The sequence below is a fragment of the Puma concolor genome, chromosome A1 (genome assembly GCF_028749965.1).
Source record: "Puma concolor isolate L17-30 chromosome A1, mPumCon1.1.hap2, whole genome shotgun sequence".
NCBI classification, from domain to species: Eukaryota; Metazoa; Chordata; class Mammalia; order Carnivora; family Felidae; genus Puma; species Puma concolor.
The window spans coordinates 96519055-96544281 of NC_141667.1; the positions used below are offsets into that span (position 1 = coordinate 96519055).

A 25227-nucleotide genomic window follows, 5' to 3' on the forward strand; every position below is an offset into this window, starting at 1 on the left:
GGATTTAGGCTTTACTGGAGCTAGCAACCAGCTCCTTGACTGGAGCTGGGGGTCAAAGGGGCGCTGCGCTCTCCTCAGGACCGAGCGCAGTCAGGCCGGCGCGGGAGCACGGGAGCGCCGGGCCCGCCCGACGGTGGGCGGACTTCGGAGCTCTCACTGCACCGGGAAGTGATGGCAGCCGCCCCGCCGCCTGACGCCAGCGGAAGTGCGAGCCCCGGGCGAGCCTGCTCCGCGGCGGACCGCCTGGGAGGGGGCGGGCACGGGGCGGAGCAAGGGCTGTCGTGGCTCGAGGGGGCGGGCGGGGTCTGCAGCGGCGGGGCGGGGTTTGGCGGCGGTTGTTTTCACCCTGGCGGCGGTGCCTGGCGCTTGGCTGGGGCAGATCGGCGTGGAGGCGTGAGCTGGTCCAGAAAGGGGTGATCGCGGCTGGAGGGAGCCAGGAGGGCCGGAGGGACGCGGGGAGCGGGCGAGCAAGCCCGTGGTCGTCAGCCGCCAGGATGTCAGCGCAGTGCTGTGCGGGCCAGGTGAGCTGGAGAAGCGTGCGGCTGGGTGGGGGGTGGGGGGAGGTGGGTCGGGCTACGGGGTGGGAGCCCAGGCACCTACGGCTTCTCTGGGTGCAAGTCCCAGATCCAGATCTTCGGCTGAAAGTGAGGCGGGTGGTGGGTCGCCCGGGGCTGACACTGCGCAGTCTAAGTGAGTGAGTGCCTCGGGCCCGAGCGCGGCGCTCAGCCGTCGGGGAAGCCCTGTGCCGCGCGCGAGCTGGAAGGCACTCGGGGAAGCCCAAGACGAGACCCTGAGGTCTTCCCGTCCGGTCTTAGGGACTTCGCTTAGGGCGGGGCAGGCAGGGCTCGGGTGAAGGATCCAGACTGCTCCTGGAGAGTGTCGCCGACCCCTCAAGGCAAGGGTATGTGGGGTTGAGCCCCGTAGCCCACCAGGTTCGGCTTACCTGATGAGTCCAGAAAAAGACGTACGTTTGGGCAACGTCTTCTTTCTCATGCGGTGAACAAAACTCGGGTCATATGGCGCAGGCAGTTTGCCCTTGGCATCTTGCAAGCCTAGAGCATTGGCTCTGTGCCTTCCAGAACGTCTCGAAACCTTGTTTCCAAAGTATGGTTCTCAGGGCCGCGCGCAGGGAAGACTAACCCAGCTCTGCTTCCTGAGTTTCCCGACGCAACCCTCGCTGCACGCTACCTGCAGCCTGGGCAGAGCTCGAGCCTTCCCGTCCCTTCTTTCAACTGAACTTGCCAGTTACCCCCATATAATATCTTAAAATATATTTGTCTACTTTGGATAGGCGACTCCTACTGGTTAGTAGCGCATCTGGGCAGAATTACTAGGTTTTAACTCTTTAATGCTAATTTCACGCCTTCCTGCCGAGTAAGAAAAAACGAAGTAAGCAAAGCCTTCCGGATGTCGAACTCCCTCTTGCCTATCCTCCCTATTCTGTACAGCATTTCTGCCCATAATTTTAATGGGGTGTTTTTGTTTGTTTGTTTTCAAATGAATGTAACTCCGGGGGGCATTCAGGTACGGAGATATTCTTGCTTCCGAATCCAGTCAACCTCACGGCAGTCAAAGCCTGCCGGTAAGTGATGCAGGGGTTAAACTGTGAGTTTTCGTTACTGGCCGATTATTCTGGCAGATAATACGCCCTCTTTCGAGTGGCCGTGTGACGCTGAGAGGTCTAATACTGTACCTGACATGCATTCGCGTTGTTCTTCTTGGAGATGAGGAAACTATTTTTAACTCGAGGTGTAATGCCTTGCCTTGAGTACGGCAAGGAGAGAGAGGATGCTTACCCCCTTACCAGGGCTTCTGAGACCAATGTGGACTGGAAAAGCTATTTTCTGAATGTTCCCAATCTCAAAACTTTGCACATCTTTCATTGTTTCCAGTTGCTTTCCAATTTGATGCCACACTTTCCATTATTTAGTAATTATAGATATTTAGGAGCATCTGTCCTCCCCTATTCCCTTGAAACGCCCTTGAGGCCTTCTGTGACTCCAAACAGCTAATTTAGGGCTTTGAAAATGATTACCAGTACTGAAGTGGGTCTTGTAAAAGAATTATTGGTATGGTTGATATTTTGGCAGGATTGAAGGACTCGTTTCTAAAATCCCCCTCTCAGGACTTTGGAAAGAACCAAATCCTGGCCATTCATCACAGGAAAGTTAACTTCTGCTTTCTCTGGACTGCTTGAGGCAACACTGTGGTGGGTCTCAACACAGTGAGGGGGTGATGACACTATGGTTTCCTACGAATGAGGCTGTTAGGTGTACATTAAAAGGACTCGGCATATTGTAATTAAGTCTACCTACCTATTTATTTAAATTAATTAATTAACTGTGTTATTTAGTTTATCTTTTATTCTACCAAGCTTTTGTTTAATCTGAGCACCTACAAACTTTTTACTCACAGCATTTCTGATACCAAATGTGTGGGGTTTTTCCCCCCTCATACCAACCAGTTTCCCAACTCCCTGGACACCAATTGGACATACAACAATTCAATTCAATTATGACACCACCTGGATTTAGTGTCCCACAAGTTAAGGGCTTAGTTGGGTAAGACTGCCCCTAGCCCTGAATTTCAGAAGCCAGTCACAGGTCTCCTTGGCCTCCCATACCAGGGAGGAAGAAATAATCATATTTCTGGCTATCTCACGATATCATAACATCTGTTTTGTTCCAGGAGCTAGAGATAGGGCAGTGAGCCAGACAAAATCATCTCTGCCCTCAGGGGTCCATTTATTTGTGGGTGGGAGTATTCCGCAAACCATGTAAACAATGAAACAGTAAGTGCTAGTACTGGAACAAGACCTGGTGGCAGAGTGCCTTTGGGTGGGACCGAAGGGAGTCCAGGGGGACTGGAGTATCATCGGTGAGGCCGGTGAGGTAGAGAGGCAGGCAGGTCCCGATGCGGCCAGGGACTGTCAGCTGCCTTTGGAGTTTGGGCTTTGTTCTTGTTTCAGTGGGAACTGTGGTTTGATTTACACTTTGATCACTTCGGGAGCTGTGAAGACTCAGCCATATTAGGGACTGGAGTGGAGGTAGGGAGAGCAGTCAGAGCTGTTCCTTCAGTGAGTATTTTTTAACTGCCTGTTCTGTGTGGAAGCAGGCTGCAGCAGTGAACAAAAATGCCTCCTGATGGAGCTTAAATCTTGGCGATCTGCTGTTGCTATAGCCCGAGGAGGAGAGAGTGCGGTACCTTAATGTAGGCTGTTGTGCTTACAGTGGGATGTTGCTGGCTTCTGGGCAAATTTTAGAGGTAGAGCTGCACTTTTGTGTGGATTAGAAGTAGGGTGTGGGAATAAGAACGATTCTGTATTTGGCTCCAGCAACTGGACTGATGATGGTGCCATTTATGAGGTGAGATAGGAGGCTTAAAGGGAGGAGGAGGACATTAGGGAAGGAAGAGCCATAGTTTTCTTTTGGCTTTGTTACATTTGAGATGCCTATTATAGATATTTGTTTGTTTGTTTATTATTTATTTATTTATTTATGTATTTATTTATTTTGAGAGACAGAGAGGACAAGCATGTACACATGTGCAGGGGAAGGGCAGAGAGAGACAGACAGACAGCCAGAATCCGAAGCAGTGTTTGCACTATCAGCACAGAGCCTGATGTGGGGTTCGATCTCGTGAACCATGAGATCATGACGCCAGCCGAGGTTGGACACTTATATGACTGAGCCACCCAGGCGCCCCGAGAAACCTATTATAAATTAAATGGAAAGGGTAAGTCACCAGTTGGATGTTTAAGTTGGGAGAAGTGTGAGGCTGGAGATAAAATTTTGTGGGCTTTAACTGAGGACGGGATGATGTGTAACTCAGAAAAGAGCCTGGGCTATGGACTCACGTCTGGGTTTGAATTGGGAAATCTGGACAACAAGGGCTGGTGTGAATGTGCACCTACCTACCTACCCTCTATTAACCTCAGTTTTCCTCAACTGTAGAATGAGTGTGATAATACTTCCTGGGGTTATGAGGATTATATGTGATCTAGACATAAAGTCTCAAAGTACGTGATTTAGCACACAGTAAGGAATCCCAAAACTCTTAGTTTGTTAGTGGCCCGTACCCACCTGCACCTCACCTCTAGTTCATCTTATTTTTGCCCTAACTCTGCTATACACTTAGATTTTGCTCATGCTGTTGCTAATGGATGCTAACGTAAGGAGAGATTACAAGAGAGAGTGGTCACTCAACACTTTTGGTCACTCAGCACTGTGGTGGTAGGTCCCTGAGGACTGGATGATGAACAAAGAAATTCCTTGCTCTCCTGGAACTTAAGGGCTAGTTAAGGGTGGAAGTGTGGGGGAAACTTGCTACAGAAAATGACACTATACACCGTCAGGTGAAATGAGATGTGTAAGTGAAAAATCCAGAGGTGTGTGGATGCCTCAGTCAGTTAAGCATCCGACTTTGGCTCAGGTCATGATCTCACGGTTCGTGAGTCTGAGCCCCACATCGGGCTCTCTGCTGTCAATGCAGAGCCTGCTTCACATACTATGTCTCCCCTTCCCCCACACGCGCGACGCTCTCAAAGATAAAAATAAAACATTAACAAATTTTTTTTAATTTTTAAAAAATTTAAAAAAAGAAAAAAAGTCCAGACAATGCTTTCAAGGCAATTTGAGAATAAAGCTTGGCAGGGTTTACGCCAGGCAAGTATAAACATTTATGATAGTAAAAGCAATAGCTGAAGTTTTAATTTCATGTCTACAATGTGCTACCTGTTTTTACCTACATTATGTCATACATTTTTCACAGCAACCTTCAGGGGCAATTAATGTTCTAATTGGCCTTCTTTTGCAGGGGAGGGAGCTGAAGTACAGAGAAATAATTAACTTGACTGATGTTACCTGGTAGTGGAGCCAGGCCTTGAACACTGGCCCACCTGACTCAAGTTGGGGCTCTTAACTGCAAGACTGCCATTCCTCTTTATTCTTGCTCTGTATAAATAATGAGTAACTGTTGCTTATTATGGTTGCCTATAAAGGACCAAAGGCAGTTGCATACGTAGCTATTGGGCTGTTTTGATAGATATTGCTAGCTGCCAGTCGTGGGTGGATAAGGTCTAGCTTCTTCCAGACCAGATTTTGCTGTTCTAGCCAGCACCTGAAACAGGCCCCAACCTCCTTTTCTTAGAGCATTTACCAAAGAGGGCTTACAGTTGTGCATTCTTCCTGTCCCTTTGAGATGTATAAGTATTCCCTACAGCTCAGAGCTTTTCCAGACTAGAACTGAAAGGCAAAAGACAGCTGGGTCATCCCAGGGATGCAGCCTTAGGCTTCCAGAGGCCATGTTAGAGTTTGGTCAAGTTCCTTCATGCAAGGGTTTGTGAAGAGTGGCTTTGTGTTGAGATTTCTTGTAATTTCCACCGTTTCTCACTATTAACAGTGGTTAACAAAACCTGGGTTCCTCAGAGTTAGAGGTAACCAAAGCCCACACAGGAGACTCTTAGACTGTGGCCTCTGAGGAAGTGGGAACTGGAACGGGTCTTCCTCATCAGGGCATCTGATCACCTCCAGATTGTAGCTGAAAACACACACACACACACACACACACACACACACAGAGTGGATGAAGACTTCCACAAAAAGTAAATAAGCTCAAGAAGCATTTCCTTAGGAATGATCTTCCCTGAGCTTTGAGAGTTCTCTCTGAATGTGCACTTAGATTTGTCCACACCACCTAGTACTTGGTCATCTGATGCACAGGACTTGTTTCCTGGTTACTGCATGTATGAGTTTCCTTTCTCCCTCTAGACGGAGTACCTATCATGAACTAGGTGATCCCCCTGTTGAGTGCTTTTGTTTTTTTTTTTTTAATTTTTTTTTTTTAATTTTTTTTTTTTCAACGTTTATTTATTTTGGGGACAGAGAGAGACAGAGCATGAACGGGGGAGGGGCAGAGAGAGAGGGAGACACAGAATCGGAAACAGGCTCCAGGCTCTGAGCCGTCAGCCCAGAGCCCGACCCGGGGCTCAAACTCCCGGACCGCGAGATCGTGACCTGGCTGAAGTCGGACGCTTAACCGACTGCGCCACCCAGGTGCCCCTGTTGAGTGCTTTTGGATGGAAAACTCTCCCGATAGCTCTTTGTTGATAGTGATTGGAAATATTAGGTCCTCATTACATCACATGATGCTTCCACCCTTTGGAAAACATCCAGGCACACATTCTGTTCATGACTGATGTGCTTTTGAATGAATTGGGGGTATTTGTGAGACTCAAAGGGAAAAACATCACACTTACCACACAGAGAACCATATTCTGATATTTTATAGTCCAGTCACCCATATTTAGTATATGTGATTTTACTTAGCAAAATTAAGGTTATACTGTAGGTGCTGTGCTGTATTTGGTCCTACTCTTTTTGTGAAATATTGGGTGATTGAGGAAGTTTTGTTTCTGTTTGTTTATTTATTTGTTTACTTTTGAAAAATACTTATTTATTTTGAGAGAGAGCATGCCTGAGCTGGGAAGGGGCGGATAGAGAGAATCCCAAAGCAGGCTCCTTGTTGTTGGTGCAGAGCCCTACATAGGGCTCATGAACTGTGAGATCATGAGCTGAGCTGAAATCAAGTCAGACGCTTACCCAACTGAGCCACCCAGGCATCCCTTGTTTATTTTTTTAGAGTAATCTCTACTCCCAACGTGGGGCTCAAACTCACAACCCTGATATCAAAAACCGCATGCTCTGCAGACTGAGCTAGCGAGATGCCCTCTGGTCAGGGAAGTTTTTAACAGGCACTGAGTACTGCTTTGCAGCCATTCATGTTTTCTGAGCTAACAGTCAGGTGTAGGTAGTCTTTTGCCTTCAAACATGATGAATTCTCCAGAGGTGTTAAATAAAGTTGGATGAGTGGAAGTGAATTCATAAGCATATGTGTTAATAGGTTTGTGTGTTTTTCTATTCCTAAAATACCAAAAATAATGAAGGAAATCTGAATTACCCTCTTTCAGTATCATTGAAGATTTATTTCAGTCATTTTTAACAATTTCTTTAAATTTGATTTTCTTTATATGTATAGATTTATATAGATACTATCTACCTAGATGGTGTTTGAGTCATTTTTTTCCTGCTGTACGAAGGTGCCCATCTCTGTTTCAGTTACATTAAGTTTGAGTCTTGTCGTATCACTAGTATCAGCACTTTTATTTTTCTGTTCATTTTTGAAAAACACAGGCAGAATGCAGTAAAGTGCCCACATAGTTGCTCTCCCACACTGACAAAGGGTGGGACAAGGGGACTGGCTGATGTTGAACTCTTGACTAATATAGCTCACTGGTGAGCTGATACAGAAAGAACGTTCAGAGATGTGTAGTTAGCCAAGTTCAGGTTGTTATGAACACCAGTCTGTCACTTACTTTAAGCAGTAGAGAGTGAAGGTGGCCATGTTGGTTGGAGAGTTAGCTTGAGGGGTGATCACTCAGATTTGTTTTCTTGGGCTGCTTTATAGCTGACCTGGGCAAGCTGACAAATAGCTTTCAGCTGTGTGGGATGCTTGGCTGGGAGTCTGAGTGGGATGCCTTGGCTGGGAGGCCTGAAGAGGGCCGACCTGTAGGGAGTGGAAGGCAGCCTCTGACTGTAATGAGATAATCTCTTCTCCATTGTTTGCTTCTGCCTGGTTTTCTGTATAAATGTCACCTGTAGATTTGCTACAGCTATTCAAGACCTGGGAGTGAGTCAGCTGTGATCCTTGGAATCTTACCTTTCCATGTCCTGGGTGTTTTAATGTGAACTGCAAGGGTAGAACAAGAAGGATGGCATCGTCTGCTTACAATTCAGAGTACGTTGTGGCCAGTTCATCCATGATAGATAGTTTGACATTAAAAAGGAAGTCCTTATATAAGATGGGATGTCTGCAGAGCTAGCCATTGGATACAATTACATTTTATCTTTTGAGTTGTTTTCAGTACCTGTAATTATAACTGTCGTTAAATTAAAAAAATTTGGGGCACCTGGGCGGCTCAGTTGGTTAAGCATCCAACTTAGGCTTGGGTCATGATCTCAACGGTTCGAGAGTTGGTTGGACCCCCACATAGGGCTCTGTGCTGATAGTGTGGATCCTGATTCGGATCCTCTGTCCCCTCCACCCTTGTCCCTCCTCCCTCTCTCAAAAAATAAATAAGAAAAATCATTTAAAAAATTCAGTTGAGTAAATTCTAAAGATCTAATTGGCTTTATTAATTGTTTCACGAATCAAGCTTATCCCATCTAGCAAGTAGAGGGGAGCATCACAGAAATACAAGAAAGGAAGGTTTTTTTAAAGAAGAGAGGGGTGGAAAAAAGGAAACTATTAGCAAAGAATCCATTGTGTTAGGCAAGGTCGCCCTCTTAAGGGGAGGGGAATGGATGTATCAGTAAATTTCCTAGTGCTGACCAGGAAATTCTCATGCCAAGTGGTTAAGATTACATATTTGGAGGGTTGAAACTGCACTTAGATTAGATGCGAGGTCTTGGTTTACTGACTTGGGGGTCTTTCTTTTTAACACTCTAAAGATCCTGTGTTCTGTGTGTCTAGTGAAATTTCCTTACATGTTGAGGTTGTCAGTTGAATTTGGGTTGAGATTGGCTCTTCAGAGCAATATTAATCCAGTTACTAATCTAAACCACTGTGATTGTCTTAAATGATCAGGTTTTCCAAGTAGTCTAAAGTGAGCCTTTGCAAGATTTTAGAACATAATGTGGGAATCAGTGTAGTGTGTGTGTAAGGAAATTCAAATAGTGGGTTGGTCTGGTTACATAAAACATCTGTTTGAATTTTAAAGGAAACAGGATTTTACTTTGGCTTTTCTGCTGTAGTTTGCCTTGTAAGATTAAAGTTGAGCTGATTGTTTAAGGAGAGCAGCTGTTATGGAAAAAGTTAGAGGAGGTTTTTATCACAGAATAGATTTTGAAACCACTTGCGGGTTTGGAGTAAGGTTGCAGTAGACAGTGATTAAACAACATTTTTTCCCCCTCATGAACACTGTCCAGTTGAAACAAAAGTGGGAAAAACACGTACACACAACCCCTTAAATCTTATTTATGCAAAGATAACTAGGAGAGCTGGAAAATCAGACTTCGGTTTGTTTATCGTTTTTATAAACTGGTCAGCTACACTTTGAAATAAAGCCCACAGGGTCTTCATAGGATTTATTTTCCAGTTTTTTGTTCTTGCCTTGTATCTCCATGATTTCACAGAGGACTGTGTCTCCTAATGCTGGGATCCTTGGTGTGTGTAGTTCACCAAAACTAGGAAAGAATTCAGTCTTTTGGGGTTCACTCCACGCTCATTGAACTCCTCCTGTGGTGTTCTCAGAAACAATGGCAGTATTTTGTAACCATAGTAATGAAAATGTTCTCTGTAATAGGATTCTTTTTTTTTTTTTCAACGTTTATTTATTTTTTTGGGACAGAGAGAGACAGAGCATGAACGGGGGAGGGGCAGAGAGAGAGAGGGAGACACAAAATCAGAAACAGGCTCCAGGCTCTGAGCCATCAGCCCAGAGCCTGACGCGGGGCTCGAACTCACGGACCGCGAGATCGTGACCTGGCTGAAGTCGGACGCTTAACCGACTGCGCCACCCAGGCGCCCCTGTGATAGGATTCTTTATCAGCACGAATTTTCTTCAGCTTTGGTAGCATTATTCCTGTTAAATAACAAAAGATTCAACCGACTAAATTTTAAAGACCTAATTGGCTTTACTAATCGATTCACGAATTGGGCAGCATTCCATCCAGTAAGTAGAGGGGAGCTCCAGAAGTCTACAGAAAAGGAAGCCTTTTTCAAACGTTGGAGAGGGGAAAAGGAAATTATTGGTATAGAATCCATTGTTTTAGGCAAGGTTGCCTTCCTAAGGGGAGCAGAAGGGGGAGGGTTCTATCAGTAAACTTCTAGTGCTGATCAGGAAATTCCTTGTTGACTGGTTAACAGTTACATTTTCAAGGATTGAAACTGCATTTAGGTTAATCTAAGTGACACAATTTTGGGCCTGTGGTTTTCTTTTTAACGACACTGTCAACTTCTTTACTGTTAAAAAAAAAAAAAAAAGCTTACAACTCTTAAAGCAATATGTCAGTTGATAAATATTCATTGGGTACCTAGCATAATATTAGTCCAAGGCTACTAAGCCTACTTTCATGCTTGGGAACAACTAGTGAATTGATGCTGGCTTTTTTTAGTATAAGATCTCTCCTGGGGCAGAACATCTTCAAAGACTTATTTGAGGTTTGTATATCTCAGTTTTGGACCTTTTTTGCCTGTGAAAGGGTCCACTGGGGGAGATGCTTCCCTAGGAGTAAATGAACCAACCCATGGGGACATGTGGGGGAACTGGGGTCCTCAAGAATGTGTTCTAGTGGTTTCCTGCAGTTACACAGTTTTTCTGAATACTTTTCCTGGAAGAGAGTTCTTAGTATCTCTCAGCTTCTCAAAGGAATCTTACAACCTGGAAAAACCTAATGTAGAATGAGAAGGGAAAGACCAGCAGTGGAGACCTCTCCATTTAAAAGGCAGGCAGGCATTCTGAGGCATCTGGCTGGCTCGGTCAGTGCATCAAGCGACTCTTGATCTCCAGGGTGTGAGTTCTAGCTCCATGTTGGGTGTAGAGATTACTTAAAAAAAAGAAAATCTTAAAAAAAAAGAAACCCAAAAGTTAAAAGGCAGACATTCCTGTAGCAAACATAGAAAGAAAATAAAGTGATGGAGGTTACAACCTGTCTGAAGAGGAAAGAATCTGGGGGTTTGGGGTGGGAGAAGCTTGGGTTTTGTCAGACAGCACCCTATACTCTAGAAGTTAGTAAGGGGGAGACCAGGATTCCTGGGGTTTTTGGCATCTTTGGTTTCCAGAGAGCAGAAGCTATGGCACTGGGGGTTGGAGAGTACTGGGGAACTAAGGAATTGAAGCCAGGGAGGGGAGGTTATGATCTTTTAAGACCTTTGGCAATGGAGGGGAGACGAGTAACTAGTGGGGGATGTGGCATTTCAGTGGAATGTGGTTTGGTGTGTTAAAAAACGTATATCACCTGAGTAAATATGAAGATATAATTGGCCTTACTAAACACTTCATGAATTGGGAACGCCTGGCTGGCTCAGTCAGTGGAGCATGCAACGCTTGATCTCCGGGTTGTGGGTTCGAGCCCCACATTGGGCATAGAGATTACTTAAAAATAAAATAATTTGAAAAAAAAAAACCCAACAATTCATGAATCAGGCACATCCCATCTAGCAAATAGAAAGGAACTTCAAGTTTTATAAAATGGAAGATTTTTATAGAAAGGAGAGTGGAGCAAGGAAGTTACTAGCCAAAGAAAAGAAAGAATTGTTTCAGGCACTGTCACTTTCCCTTAGGAGGAATAACATGGGGTCTTAACTTGTAGATTTCCTCATATCCTTTGGGTGGGGGATAGAGAGGGCCATGCAGCAGATGACCTCATTGGTGCTGACTGCAAAATTCCTGACTAACTGGCTAAGACTATATTTCTTGATGGGGGTGGGGGGGAGGGAAGACTACCTTTTTCAGAGGGGTTGAAACTGCAATTAGATTAGGTATTAAGCCCTAGTTTGGTTACTTGCCCTGGTGTCGGTGACTCTGTCATGGGCCTGTGGTTGATTTTAGAGAGGGATGTGAACAGATTGTCATTGTGAAAGAGGAGCAGGTTACATACAACCTGAGTAGAGTTGGGGCTGGCCCTTGGTATGAGTAGTGAAGAGGTTTGGATACTTCCTGTCTCCAGATTGCAGGATGCTGAAGTTCATGTACTCTTAAGTTCAGTAACCTGTCAAAATTTAGTCTGGAGGTAGCCTCCATCCCCTCGATTTTTCTCTCCCCCTCTAACTTCCTTCCCCTTATTTTTCTGTTTAAATTTCTTTGATCCATTTGGATTTTATTCTTTAAAAACATTTTTTAATGCTTTATTTATCTTAGAGACAGAGCACAAGCATGGGAGGGGCAGAGAGAGAGGGAGACACAGAATCCAAAGCAGGCTCCAGGCTCCGAGCTGTCGGCACAGAACCTGACACAGAGCTCGAACCCATGAACCAGGAGGTCATGACCTGAGCCAAAGTCGGCTGCTCAACCGACTGAACCACCCAACCGCCCCTTTTTGGATTTTATTCTTAGGAAAATCCTGTTCAGTGTGGAGCCCAACACAGAGCTCAAACCCACAGACTGAGATCATGCCCCGAGCTGAACTCAAGAGTTGGATGCTCAACTGAACCACCCAGTCTCCCTTGGAAGACATTAAAAGGCATCCCTTTTAATTCCCCATCTGAAGCTTAGATGTCTTTTTATTTTATTTATTTATTTTTTTAAGTTTATTGTTATTTATCTTGAGAGAGATGTTGAGAGCAAGTCACGGGAGGTTAGAGAGAGAGGGAAACAGAATCCGAAGCAGGCTCCACACTGTCAGCGCAGAACCCAATGTGGGGCCCAAACTCACAAACCATGAGATCATGACCTGAGCCAAAATTAAGAGTCAGGTGCTTAACTGACTGAGCCACCCAGGCGCCCCCTAGATGTCTTTTTAAAATGCCCTTTCTAATTTTTTTAATTTTTAAAAGATTTTTTATCTTTTTAAAGTTTGTTTATTTAGTTATTTAGAAGAGGGGTAGGTGTGGAGAGAAAGAATCCCAAGCAGGCTCTGTTGTGAGTGCAGAGCCCGCTGCAGGGCTTGATCTCACGAACTGTGAGATCATGAATTGAGGTGAAGTCAGTTGCTCAACCGACTTGAATCACCCAGACACCCCTCTAATTTACTTTTGTGGTAATCAAAGAACATATTCTGTACATATTAATTCCTTTTAAAGCTATTGTTTTATGTGAATGTTCCATGTGCTCTTAAAAAGAACATATATTCTACATTTATTGGGTACAGGGTTCAAGTTGATTGCTGGTATTGCTCAAATCTTCTCCATTACTGATTTTTTGGTGGTGGTGGTGGTGGAAATCATCTAATTCTCTCAGTTACTGGGAGAAGGGTGTTTTCCAAACATGATTGTGTTTTTTTTCTCTCCCATTCTGTCATTTTTTATTTAATGTATTTTGAAGTTCTATTAAGTGTACACACATTTATGATTGTTGTTTCCTTAATGAATTGATCCTCTTATAAAATGATCCATTTTATCTCTGGTAATATTCTTTATCTTCAAATGTTTGTCTGATGGTTATGCCATACTTTTAACTTTCACCCCATTTTAGCCTTTTTTTTAAAAGTAAGCTCTATATCCAATGTAGCACTTGAACTCAGAGATCAAGAGTTGCATGCTCTACTGATCGAGCCAGCCAGGAGCCCCATCAACCAATTTGTGTCTTATACTGTAAAACCTTGGTTTGTGAGCATAATTCATTCTGGAAGCATGCTTATAATCCAAAGCACTTGTATATCAAAGCTCATTTCAAGAACCATTGGCTCAGTTGTGATCATGTGATATTTGGCGTCACATACTAATCGTATTGCAAGACATGGCTTGTTTCTCAAGTTAAAGTTTATTAGAAATGTTTGGTAGTCTTATGGAACACTTGCAGAACAAGTTACTCGCAATCCAAGGTTTTACTATATTCAAAAGTGTGTCTCTTATAAGCAACATGTAGTTAGGACTTGCTTTTTGATCCAGTCTGACAATCTTTGCCTTTTAACTGGATGTTTAGATCATTTACATTTAATGTAATTATTCATGTTTGAACCTGAGACTATGTATTATTGGCCATTTTCATTTTCCCTTCGGTTCTTAATTTTTTATCTTTTTTTTGAGGAGGGGAGCATTCATTGAATGTTTTTAAGTAGTCTGTCCTCCTCTATTGCCTTTTTATTTCTTAAAATGTTGTAAGCATTATGGTATTGTAGCATCTTGAAGAAGGGATATAAGTCAGAAATTCACCATTAGTAATGGAATCCATTATAGGTGCGTCAGTACTAGATACTGACCAAATCTTTATAGCAAATGATGAATTAAGTAACATTCATGATATTTTAAAACTGTATTTCTGCCTTATAAAAAATAATACATAGTTATCAGAGGAAATCTAGGAAATAACAGAAAATTATAAGGAAGAAAGTAAATATCATTTGTAATCCCAGAGAGAACAAACCCTGTTAGTATTTTGTTTTATTTCATTCTAGTATTAAAGTACAGTAAATTAGGGTTGCTTGGGTGGCTCCGTCAGTTAAGTGTCCAACTCTTGATCTTGGCTCAGGTCATGAACTCACATTTCATGAGATTGAGCTATGTCAGGCTCCGTGCTGACAGTGTGGAGTCTGTTTGGGATTCTCTGTCTCCCTCTCTCCCTCTCTCTCTCTGCCCCTCCCCAGCGTGTGCTCTCTCTTTAAATAAATAAATAAATAAGTAAACTTAAAAAAAAAATGCAATAAATTAGACCATACTGTATACACTGTATGTATGTATGTATGTCTGTATTGTGCATGAGTGGGGAGTGGGGGCAAAGGGAAGGAGAAAGAGAAAATCTCAAGCAGCCTCCAGGCCCAGCTCAGAGCTTGATGTGGGGCTTGATCTCATGACCCTGGGATCACTACTTGAGCTGAAATCAGGAGTCAGATGCTCAACCAATGGAGCCACCCATGTGCCATGGTGTGTACTATTTTATATCCTAACTTGTTATCACATGACATTGTGAGCATTTTTACATAAGAATTCTGTTTACATATATTTTTGAGAGAGAGAGAGGCAGACAGACAGACAGACAGAGGATCACAAGCCAACTCTGCACTGACAGCAGAGAGCCTGACGTGGGGCTCGACCCCACAAACCACTAGACCATGACCTGAGCCGAAGACCAACGGTTAACTGAAAATTCTTAAAAGTAAACATTGTAATTGGTGTATCGCATTTAATCTATCATATCAACATTTATTTCATATTTTTCTTTTATTAGTGTATCTCTTTTTCTTTTTCTTTTTATTTATTCATTTTTTAAGACTTTAAAAGTAATCTCTGCCCCCAACATGGGGCATAAACTTACAACCTGAGATCAAGAGTCACATGTTCCACCAACTGAGCCTGCCAGGCACCCCTATTGTATTTCTTACAAACAAAAACAAAAACAACACCACATACACACACACACACACACACACACACACACACACACACACACACATACACACACACACAATTATTATAAATAAGTCTTATGTACTCTTTCTCTATGCCCTGCCTCTTTAGGTTAGAGCTCTGGAAACATTCCTGTTGTCACACAATGTGAACATGCATTCCTAAAAAGTCACACTGCAAAATTGCGTAATAAAAACCACAGGCCTGGGGCGCCTGGGTGGCGCAGTCGGTTAAGCGTCCGACTTCAGCCAGGTCACGATCTCGCGGTCCGTGAGTTCGAGCCCCGCGTCGGGCTCTGGGCTGATGGCTCAGAGCCTGGAGCCTGTTTCCGATTCTGTGTCTCCCTCTCTCTCTGCCCCTCCCCCGTTCATGCTCTGTCTTTCTCTGTCCCAAAAATAAATAAACGTTGAAAAAAAAAAAATTAAAAAAAAACCACAGGCCTTAAGGGAAAATGGGGACGCCTGGGTGGCTTAGTCGGTTGACCCTCTTTGACTCTTGATTTTGGCTCAGGTCATGATTTCAGAGTTATGGGATCAAGTCCTTTGTGGAGCTCTGCACTGAGTGTGGAGCCTGCTTGGGATCCTCTCTTCCTCTCTCTCTCTCCCCTCAATCCTCATCTCACCCCACCTGTACTCTTTCTCTTTCTAAAAACAAAACAAAACAAAAGGCAAACTATTTAAAATGGTATTACGGTTTTACAAATGTTAAGTGGTTAAGAAGAAATACATAAATACTATGAAAAGTTTGGTGCTTGATCTCAAAAAGATGGAAATTTGTGGAAGTGGGTGTTGAAAGAGTTGTAGCTTATGAGTTACTGTGAAGTTGTGGAAAGAGGGTTATCTGAAATTGGATGTGTGTAACACCACATGTGCTTTGGAAGTTCCTAAGTGCTGTTTGAACTGAGGCATGCATTTCAAGTATTCCTGTGTGGCTCCATTCAGCTGAGTGCAGTTTTCTGCCTTCAGTGAGTGTCTCCCACAGACATAATTACACGTCTTGCTGTGTTCAAATTGTTCTCTAACATGGCAGGGGAGGAAGAAGTTTTCTTTGACTTTCCTAGTATGTCTGGCTGACACAGACAGATTAACAGGAGAAAGCCATACACGTTTATTTAATATAAGTTTTATGTGATTTGGGAGCCCTCCGAATGAAATAAAGACCTAAAAAAATGGCATAACCTGCTTGCTTTTATATTAGATTGAACAAAGAGAGGCAGGTGTGGAAAAGTGACTTAACTGTGTGGGCAGATCTACTAGAAAGAAAAGAATTATTTTAAAGTTTGTATATTTATTTTGAAAGAGAGAGAATCCCAAGCAGGCTCTGCACTGGTGCAGTGGGGCTCGGAACCCACAAACTGAGATCATGACCTGAGCCGAAATCAAGAGCTGGATGCTTAACCAACTGAGCCACCCAGGTGCTCCAAGAATTATTTTCACAAGGAATGTTTGTTTAGGATTTGCTCCATCTCAACTTCTGGTCCTTCATGGGTCCTTCATAAGAATGTCTTCCTTCTTCCTGGTAAAGGGAGGACACCTTACGGGAATTATCCCCTGCTTTCAAGGAGAAAAAGGAAGGCCAGAGTGCCCTTCTTGTACCTGCTGTTTCTCGGGTGCCTTTAACTCAAAATAATCAATATAGCAAAGTATTGTATTTTGGGGTGACATGCTCTAAAGTCCTTTAGAATCAATTCTCTTGGAACAAATATAGCTCAGAAGCCCCGGGCATTGGAGATGTTCCTCACTAAGGGTGAGCTACCAATTCATGCTCCTGTTAGCCGTATGAGGGAGGAGTTGGCCCCCCTGCCTCCCTTTGGACTAACTCCCAGAAAGTTGGTGCTGGAAGTGGCTGGAAGGGTCTTCTGCTCCTCCTCCCCAATTGTGCTCAGATTTCTTGTACTATAATAAGCAAATAACTCCAGAGACCGGAACTTCCTATCTTTGGAAGCAGCTCTCCTTCATTTTAGGGAGCTCTGGTTTAATTCTTCCTGTGGGCCTCCCAAGGCTGAAATGACCCAGTGGCTGGGATCTTGGAGGGGGAGGCAGTCATTTTGCATAGTAGTAAGAAGAGGCAGGCAGTGTTGAAGGTGGGCACAGGCCATAAGAGGACCACAGTTGGGGGCACCTGGGTGGCTCAGTTGGTTAGGCGACGGACTTCGGCTCGGGTCATGATCTCACAGTTTGTGAGTTTGAGCCCCACGTCGGGCTCTGTGCTGACAGCTCAGAGCCTGGAGCCTGCTTTGGATTCTGTGTCTCTCTCTCTCTCTGTCCCCTTCCCTGCTCACATTCTGTGTCTCTCTGTCTCTCAATAATAAATAAACTTTAAAAAAATTTATAAAAAAAAAAAAAAGAGGACCACAGTTGTATTGATGCTGTTGCTTATGGGAATCCACAGAGTCTATCCAAACCATATACTGAAAATTGGGACATGCTGACAAAGGGGAATTGGGCCTCTGGGTATGAGAAATTTCAGTTGGAAGCCAAAATATTTGGAACTTTTAGTAGACTTAAATAGTTTTTAAGGATAATGGTCAGGCAGTTTGAAATTAGAACCATCTTGGGATATCTTTGGTTGGTGGCAAGTCACCTAAAGTCTCACTGCTGACTTTCTAATGGGAGCAATAGCTGTCACTCCTGGTCGTGGGTTACTGTTTTCACAAACAAAACACCCAGGTGTCCCATCCCCTCTCTTCTCTTAAACTCCCACGTAATTGTTTAAATTTTTTTCCCAGCGAGGCACCTGGGTGGCTCATTCAGTTGGACATCCAACTTCGGCTCAGGTCATGATCTCGTTGTGGTTTGTGGGTTCGAGTCCCATGTCGGGCTCTGTGCTGACAGCTAAGAGCCTGGATCCTGCTTGGAATTATGTCTCCCTCTCTCTCTGACCCTCCCCTGCTCATGCTTGCTCTCTCTCTCAAAAATAAGTAAATGTTTTTAAAATTTTTTTCCCTAGAAAATTCTACTCTGTCTGTGAGTCATGGGATTTAACAGAAAGCAGTTTTTAAGAATGTGCTTTCTTACCCAGTGATGTAGTTTGTGAAAGTTGCAGGTTGCTGAATACGGGATATTAGGCCATTTAGAAAGAGCTGGTTAACCAATGAGCCACTCTATGCAAATTATCGTGCTCAGCAGTAGCTTCTGGTTGCAGGCTTTGAAAAGCATGAAGTAGTAAATTATTTCCTTATGATGAGGGGAAGAGAGCAATGAGGGTTGTCATGGGATTACATTTTCTTTTTTTAAATTTTTTTTTTCAACGTTTATTTATTTTTGGGACAGAGAGAGACAGAGCATGAACGGGCGAGGGGCAGAGAGAGAGGGAGACACAGAATCGGAAACAGGCTCCAGGCTCCGAGCCATCAGCCCAGAGCCCGACGCGGGGCTCGAACTCACGGACCGCGAGATCGTGACCTGGCTGAAGTCGGACGCTTATCCGACTGCGCCACCCAGGCGCCCCATATTTTCTTAGGAGCAAGAGGTCCAGCAGAGCTGAGTCTCTGACTTCTTTTACCTGCTGTGGTGTGGCAGAAAGAAAGCAGGGCTTGGAGTGCTGGAGAGGAAGGCTAATTAATGCTCATTCCACTTGCCTCTCATTATGGAGAGTCTGAGGGTATTCCCAGGTTACTTGGGAGATGCCCCTCCTCTCTTCCAAGTAGCATTATCCATCCATTACCTCTTCCTGATGTTTGTAAGACTTTGAGAATAGTAACTATTAGTACTGTTAATAAAGTCTGGAGCTCCTGATCACATATTATCTATTCTATAAGGCTGTCATTAGAAGAAATAAAGAGAAAGCTGTAGACTGGTTAAATGAGCTATAGCATTTGGAAGGACGGATGTGAGCTAGTGTGTCCCAGGGCAGTGCTATTGGTATGTTGGGTACGTCAGTTCTTTCTTGTGAGGGACTCTTATGAAGAGCTGATATATAGCATTCTTAATAACCCTCAGATGTCAGTAGCACTCACCAGCCTTTGTGAAAAAACTGTCCCCACCTTTATGACCTGTGACCCACAAAGCCCCAGGAGGATGGCCTGGTGCTGCCTAGATAAGAACTACTGAATGCTCTGGGCTTGATTTTTTTTTTTTTTTTTTCATACAGGTTAGAGTTCTTGCAAAACAGACTGAAAATCCTCCCCAGTGTGGTACAGCTATAGAGATGAAAAAGGACACAAGCAAAGTAGATTATTCTCTCCCACAGCACCACCTTGACATAAAGGAAATACAGTAAAAATTTGACACAATGATGGCAGGTTGTACTTTGGATGTGGTTTACTTTATTATTATTATTTTTTATTTAAAAAAACTTTTTAAAGGTTTTATTTTTGAGTAATCTCTACACCCAATGTGGGGCTCGAACTCATGACCCTGAGATCGAGTCGCATGTTCTACCCACTGAGCCAGCTGGGCACCCCTGGATGTGGTTTACTTAATTGTTTTATTTTTTAAAGTTTATGGGGCGCTTGGGTGGCTCAGTCGGTTAAACATCCGACTTCGGCTCAGGTCATGATCTCACAGTCCATGAGTTCGAGCCCCGCATTGGGCTCTGTGCTGACAGCTCAGAGCCTGGAGCCTGCTTCAGATTCTGTGTCTCCCTGTCTCTCTGACCCTCCCCCATTCATGCTCTGTCTCTCTCTGTCTCAAAAATAAATAAACATAAAAAAATAAAGTTTATTTATTTGCGGGGAGGGGGAGACAGTGGGAGGGAGAGGGGCGAAGAGAGAGAATCCTAAGCAGGCTGGAACCCATGAACCGTGAGATCATGACTTGAGCTGCAATCAAGAGCAGGGCGCTTAACCGACTGAGCCACCCAGGCACCCGGATGTGGTTTGCTTTAAATGTTACTCAGAAGTATTATATTAAGATTTAGTGCTTTAGATATGCAAGTTAAATGAGCTTATGTTTGATAGGAGAAGGAAAAAGCATGCTTTATCGTGGGAGAAAGAATTCATTTAGACCTATTTCTGGTGTGCATTAAAAAAATTTTTTTTAATGTTTATTTATTTTTGAGACAGAGAGAGACAGATCATGAATGGGGGAGGGTCAGAGAGAGTGGGAGACAGAATCTGAAGCAGGCTGTCAGCACAGAGCCCAACATGGGGCTCGAACTCACAGACTGTGAGATCATGACCTGAGCCAAAGTCAGAAGCTCAATGGACTGAGGCCACCCAGGTGCCCCTTTCTGGTGTGCATTTTAAAAAGGCTTTATTGTTGTTGTTGTTGATAGTCCAGAGGCAGTATAGTTGAGTAGCTGTGATGGGCAGCTTGAGTTTAGATGTAGTCTCTGCCCCTTACCATTGGTGTGCCTTTCATTGGTCCTTTAGTTTACTTACCTGTGAATGTAGTCACTGATATCTTCACAGGATTTTGCATTTGGAACAGACTCAGAATGTGGGTTCATAAATGTTCCCTGTTAGGGGTGGGCTGGCACTCTTTGTTGGGATAACAGTACCCAAATTCTAAGTTGTGAATAAGCCTCTTTTGAGGTTTGATCCGTGCCCTGTACATCAGAATAGATAATGTATAGCTCTAATATTTAACCATATTAAAGTAGGTTAAAGGGATCCAAAAAAGTCTTAAGAGAAAAGATTAGTGAACTTCTAAAATAATGATCTTGGAATGCCTAAGGTTTTTCTAGTTGTGATGAAGATACATAAAACAAATTGATGAATTTGACTATACGAAAGTTTAGGAACTTGTCCTGAGTAAAAGATAAATAAAGTTGAACAAAGTGATTTATAGGAAAAAGGTCTGTTTTCCTTAGTGTGCCAAAAGAGTTTTTATAAATCAGTGGAAAAGACACACAGTGGAAAAATGGACAAAGGGTAGGGATAGATACCTTAGGGAAAAAAAAGAAAATGGGAATAGCTGGTAAATATGTGAGAAGGTGCTCAGTCTTACTCATAACTAAAAGAAAAAAGTTTTTTAATGTTTATTTATTTTTGAGAGACAGAGCATGAGCGGGAAAGGGGCAGAGAGAGAGGAAGACACCGAATTTGAAGCAGGCTCCAGGCTCTGAGCTGTTACCACAGAGCCCGACACGGGGCTTGAACCCATGAACTGTGAGATCATGACCTGAATTGAAGTTGGATGCTTAACCGACTGAGCCACCCAGGTGCCCCAACAGTCTTACTCATAATTAAAAAATTCAATTAAAAATGGAGATATTTTTTCACTAATCAGATTGGTAGTTAAAAAGTATAATACCCTTGGGGTACATGGGTGGCCCAGTTGGTTAAGCATCTGACTCTTGATTTTGGCTCAGGGCATGAACTTACTGTTCCTGGGATTAAGCCCCGCACAGTACAGAGCCTGCTTGGGATTCTCCCTCTCTAATAAATAAATAAACATTAAAAAAAAGAAGTATAATACCCAGAGTTGACAAGGTGATAGAGAAACCAACCTTTGTGGGTTCATGGCTCATTCATTTCTGAAGGAATATTTAAATTAGCATAATCATTTTGAATCATCATTAAATTGGTCTGTTCGTGGATCTAGTAATTCTACTGTTTTTTTGTATTGGAAGTAAACGTGGAACATCTTAATTCATCATTAATCATGAAAACTGATTTAAAAAAATTTATTAGTCTTCCATCAATGGAATATTAGGTCGCCACTAAAAAAATGAGGTAAATTTGTGTGTGCAGACAGGGAGAGATGTCTAAGATGTGGTGTTTAATAGGGATTAAAGAAAAGTGTGTGTATAATGAACCCAATGTACAGGGGTTCAAAAGGAATAGGCACATATGTATGTAAGTATGTCAGCATTTGTATATGCATAAAAATTTCTGAGCGTTTTAAAGACCTATTGTCATGTGTAGAAACTGTTACATATGGAGGACTATATACTGTTATATATACAAGATATATATAGAAACTGTCAACCGTGGTTATTGCTTTGGAGTAAGAACAGGAGGTTGGGCGGTAGGGGATAATGTAGGGAGCATTTGTTTTTCATTTGATATCTTGATGGGCTGTTTGAATTTATTGTGAGCATGTGTTGGTTACTTTCAAAATTTTCAGTCTTAGAGTGTAGCAAACTGAAACAAATGTGTGAATTTCAGCATGTTGTATAATTGCGTTTTCTGGCACTGTTTTCATTCTTGATACTACCTCTACCCCTCAAGGAGATGGTGGTGGTAGTATATATGTTATATATATGAAATGGGTTTAGACATAATAGATTTAACTCATTTTTACATTAAGACAGGAAACTGAGATGATTAATTTGGCTGCACAGTTGGTACAGATATGTAGTGTATCTGCATTATCCACAAGTTGCCTATGTAAATATAGATTTTTCATAACTAAAGTATACTAAAGTGAATAGAGCTAGAAAAAAAAGAAGATTATAGTTAAACTGTCAAATCAGTTTTTGTAAGTGTCTCCAGCTGGCTGTGGATTATTAGGATGCATTGAAAGGGCTGCTTTGATATGACGAGAAAATTGTTGGAGAAATGGGAGCTCCAATATCATCCATTGCCATTGTACAGTCTCTTAAGAAAACTAAATGTTGAAAGGTCCATGAAATACTTTATGTAAACTTTACAAAGCATTTTATAGCTGACCAATAAGTTAAGCACATGAAACAATTTCAGCTTTTCCAAGCGCTAGGTATTTGTCCTTGGGGACACTATATTCCTGTTTAAATTAACAGGTGTTCAAAAAAAATCTCATAGTTTCATTTTTATTCTTAAAGTGGAGTTGGAGAAATGCCTAAGCTTTTACTTTTCTGTTGTGGAATATCCAACTTTAAAAAAAATCATGGGGATACTATCTGGGTGGCTCAGTTGGTTAAGCATCCGACTTCAGCCCGGGTCATGATCTTGGGGTCTGTGAGTTCAAGCCTCTCATTGGCCCCTGTGCTGACAGCTCAGAGCCTGGAGCCTGCTTCGAATTCTGTGTCTTCCTCTCTCTGCCCCTCCCCTGCTCATACTTTGCCTCTCTTTCTCTCTCTCTCTCAAAAATAAAATAAACATTAAAAAAAATTGAAAAAAGTCATGATTTGAGGTTGTCCCCCCCACTGCCCTGTTTCTTTTTAAAAATAATGCTTAATTGTTTTTTTAACATGTATTTATTATTTATTTTTTAAGTTTATTTATTTTGAGAGAGAGCAGGGAAGCGGCAGAGAGAGAGAGAGAGAGAAAGAGAGAGAGAGAGAACACCCAGAGCCAGATGCGGGACTTGAACCCATGAACTCTGAGATCATGACCTGAGTGGAAATCAAGAGTCAGAGTCAGACACTTAACTGACTGAACCACCCACGCACCCCATAATGTTTATTAATTTTGAGAGAGAGAGAAAGAGCATGTGTGTGAGTTGGGAAGAGGGGCAGAGGGAGAGGGAGAGAGAGAGAATCGTAAACAGGCTTTGTACTGAGAGCTTGATCACACCACCCTGGGATCATGACCTGAGCCAAAATCGAAAGTCAGATGCTCAACTGACTAAGCCACCCAGGTGTCCCTGTATGTCCCCTCACATTCTCACCAACTGTCATTGTCCTTTTTTTTTTAAATTAAAAAAAGTTTTTTTAAAAAAAAAATTTTTTTTAATGTTTATTTATTTTTGAGACAGAGAGAGATAGAGCATGAATGGGAGAGGGTCAGAGAGAGAGGGAGACACAGAATCTGAAGCAAGCTCCAGGCTCTGAGCTGTCAGCACAGAGCCCGACACGGGGCTTGAACTCACAGACTGTGAGATCATGACCTGAGCCAAAGTCGGACGCTTAACCAACTGAGCCACCCAGGCGCCCCTAAAAAAAGTTTTTTTAAACTAGAGTCACCCTAGTGGGTATGAAGTGGCATCTCATTTTGATTTTGATTTGCATTTTCCTGATGAGCGATGATGTAGAACATCTTTTCAGGTGCTTACTAACCATTTGTATATCTTTGGAGAAATGTCTGTTCAGATCCTTTGCCCATTTCTAAACTGGGCTTTTTTTAAAAATTACTGAATTAAAAAAAATTTTTTTTAAGTGTTCATTTCTTTTTGAGAAAGAGACAGAGTGCAGGGGAGGGTAGATAGAGGAGAGACAAATGCAGAATCCAAAGCAGGCTTCAGGTTCTGAGCTGTCAGCACAAAGCCCAACATAGGGCTTAAACCCACAATACCTGAGCCAAAGTTGGATGCTTAACCGACTGAGCCACCCAGGTGCCCATTTTATTACTGAATTTTATAAGTTCTTCATATATTCTAGATACCAACTCCTTATAAGGTAGGTAATTTCAGATATTTTCTGTTACTCTGGGAGTTTCTTTTCACTTTCTTGATGATATCATTTGTAGTATAAAATATTTTAATCAGTGTAGTTCAGTTTATCTATTTTTTCTCTCATTGCTTGTGCTTTTGGTTTTGTACCTACGAAATTTTTACCTAACTCAAGGTCATGAAGATTTAGTGCTGTGTTTTGTTCTAACAGGTTCATAGTTTTCACTAATACGTTTAGGTCTTGGGTACATTTTGAGTTAATTTTAGCGTATGGCATAAGAAAGGGGTCCAACTTCATTCTTTTGCATTTGCATGCCCAGTTCCAACATCATTTTTTGAAAATACTCTTTTTTTCCTCCATTGAATTATCTTGGCCCACTTGTCAAAAATTCATTGGACCATAAATGTTAGGATTTATTTCTGGCCTCTCAATTCAATTAATTTCTAAAAATTGACTATACATTGGAGGAATTATTCATCTGGGATTTAGACACAGTGGGACTGTCAATCAGTGGGCTGGAAATTGCAGTTTGGTGACTGGTGACTAGTCACTCTTAGATGGTTGACTCATCTCTGTGTGATCATGAGGTTAAATATTACAGTGGTTTAATTATAAGTAACACAAGACTGTTGTTAGAGGCGTGAGAAATGATTTTCTTTGTGCAAATCACAGAATATAAATACTGCAGCAGTAGAAACCGGGGCCATTCATATATCACAGTTAAACTGCTCCTGGGTAATGGAGTTGTCAGGATTAAAGTGCACTTCCTTGCCATATGGAGCAGTAGCTGGTTCTTTATTTGATATTTTCACTTATCAAAAAATAAGTTGGGGTGCCTGGGTGGCTCAGCCGGTTGAGCGTCCAACTTGAGCTCAGGTCCTGATCTCACCGTTCCTGAGTTTGAGCCCCGAGTCGGGCTCTGTGCTGACAGCTCACAGCCTGGAGCCTGCTTCGGACTCTGTGTCTCCC

General features: G+C 42.8%; 1 protein-coding gene across 1 annotated transcript in view; it reads left to right on the top strand.

The window, feature by feature from the left end:
- The first annotated feature begins 323 nt into the window (after window positions 1-323).
- The window catches only part of SERINC5 (serine incorporator 5), a 99676-nt gene continuing 74772 nt past the window's right edge, over window positions 324-25227 (top strand). Inside the window, exon 1 of the mRNA XM_025924768.2 lies at window positions 324-521. Coding sequence (XP_025780553.2) covers window positions 495-521 — 27 coding nt within the window. The 5' untranslated portion in view covers window positions 324-494. The remainder of the gene's footprint in view (window positions 522-25227) is intronic.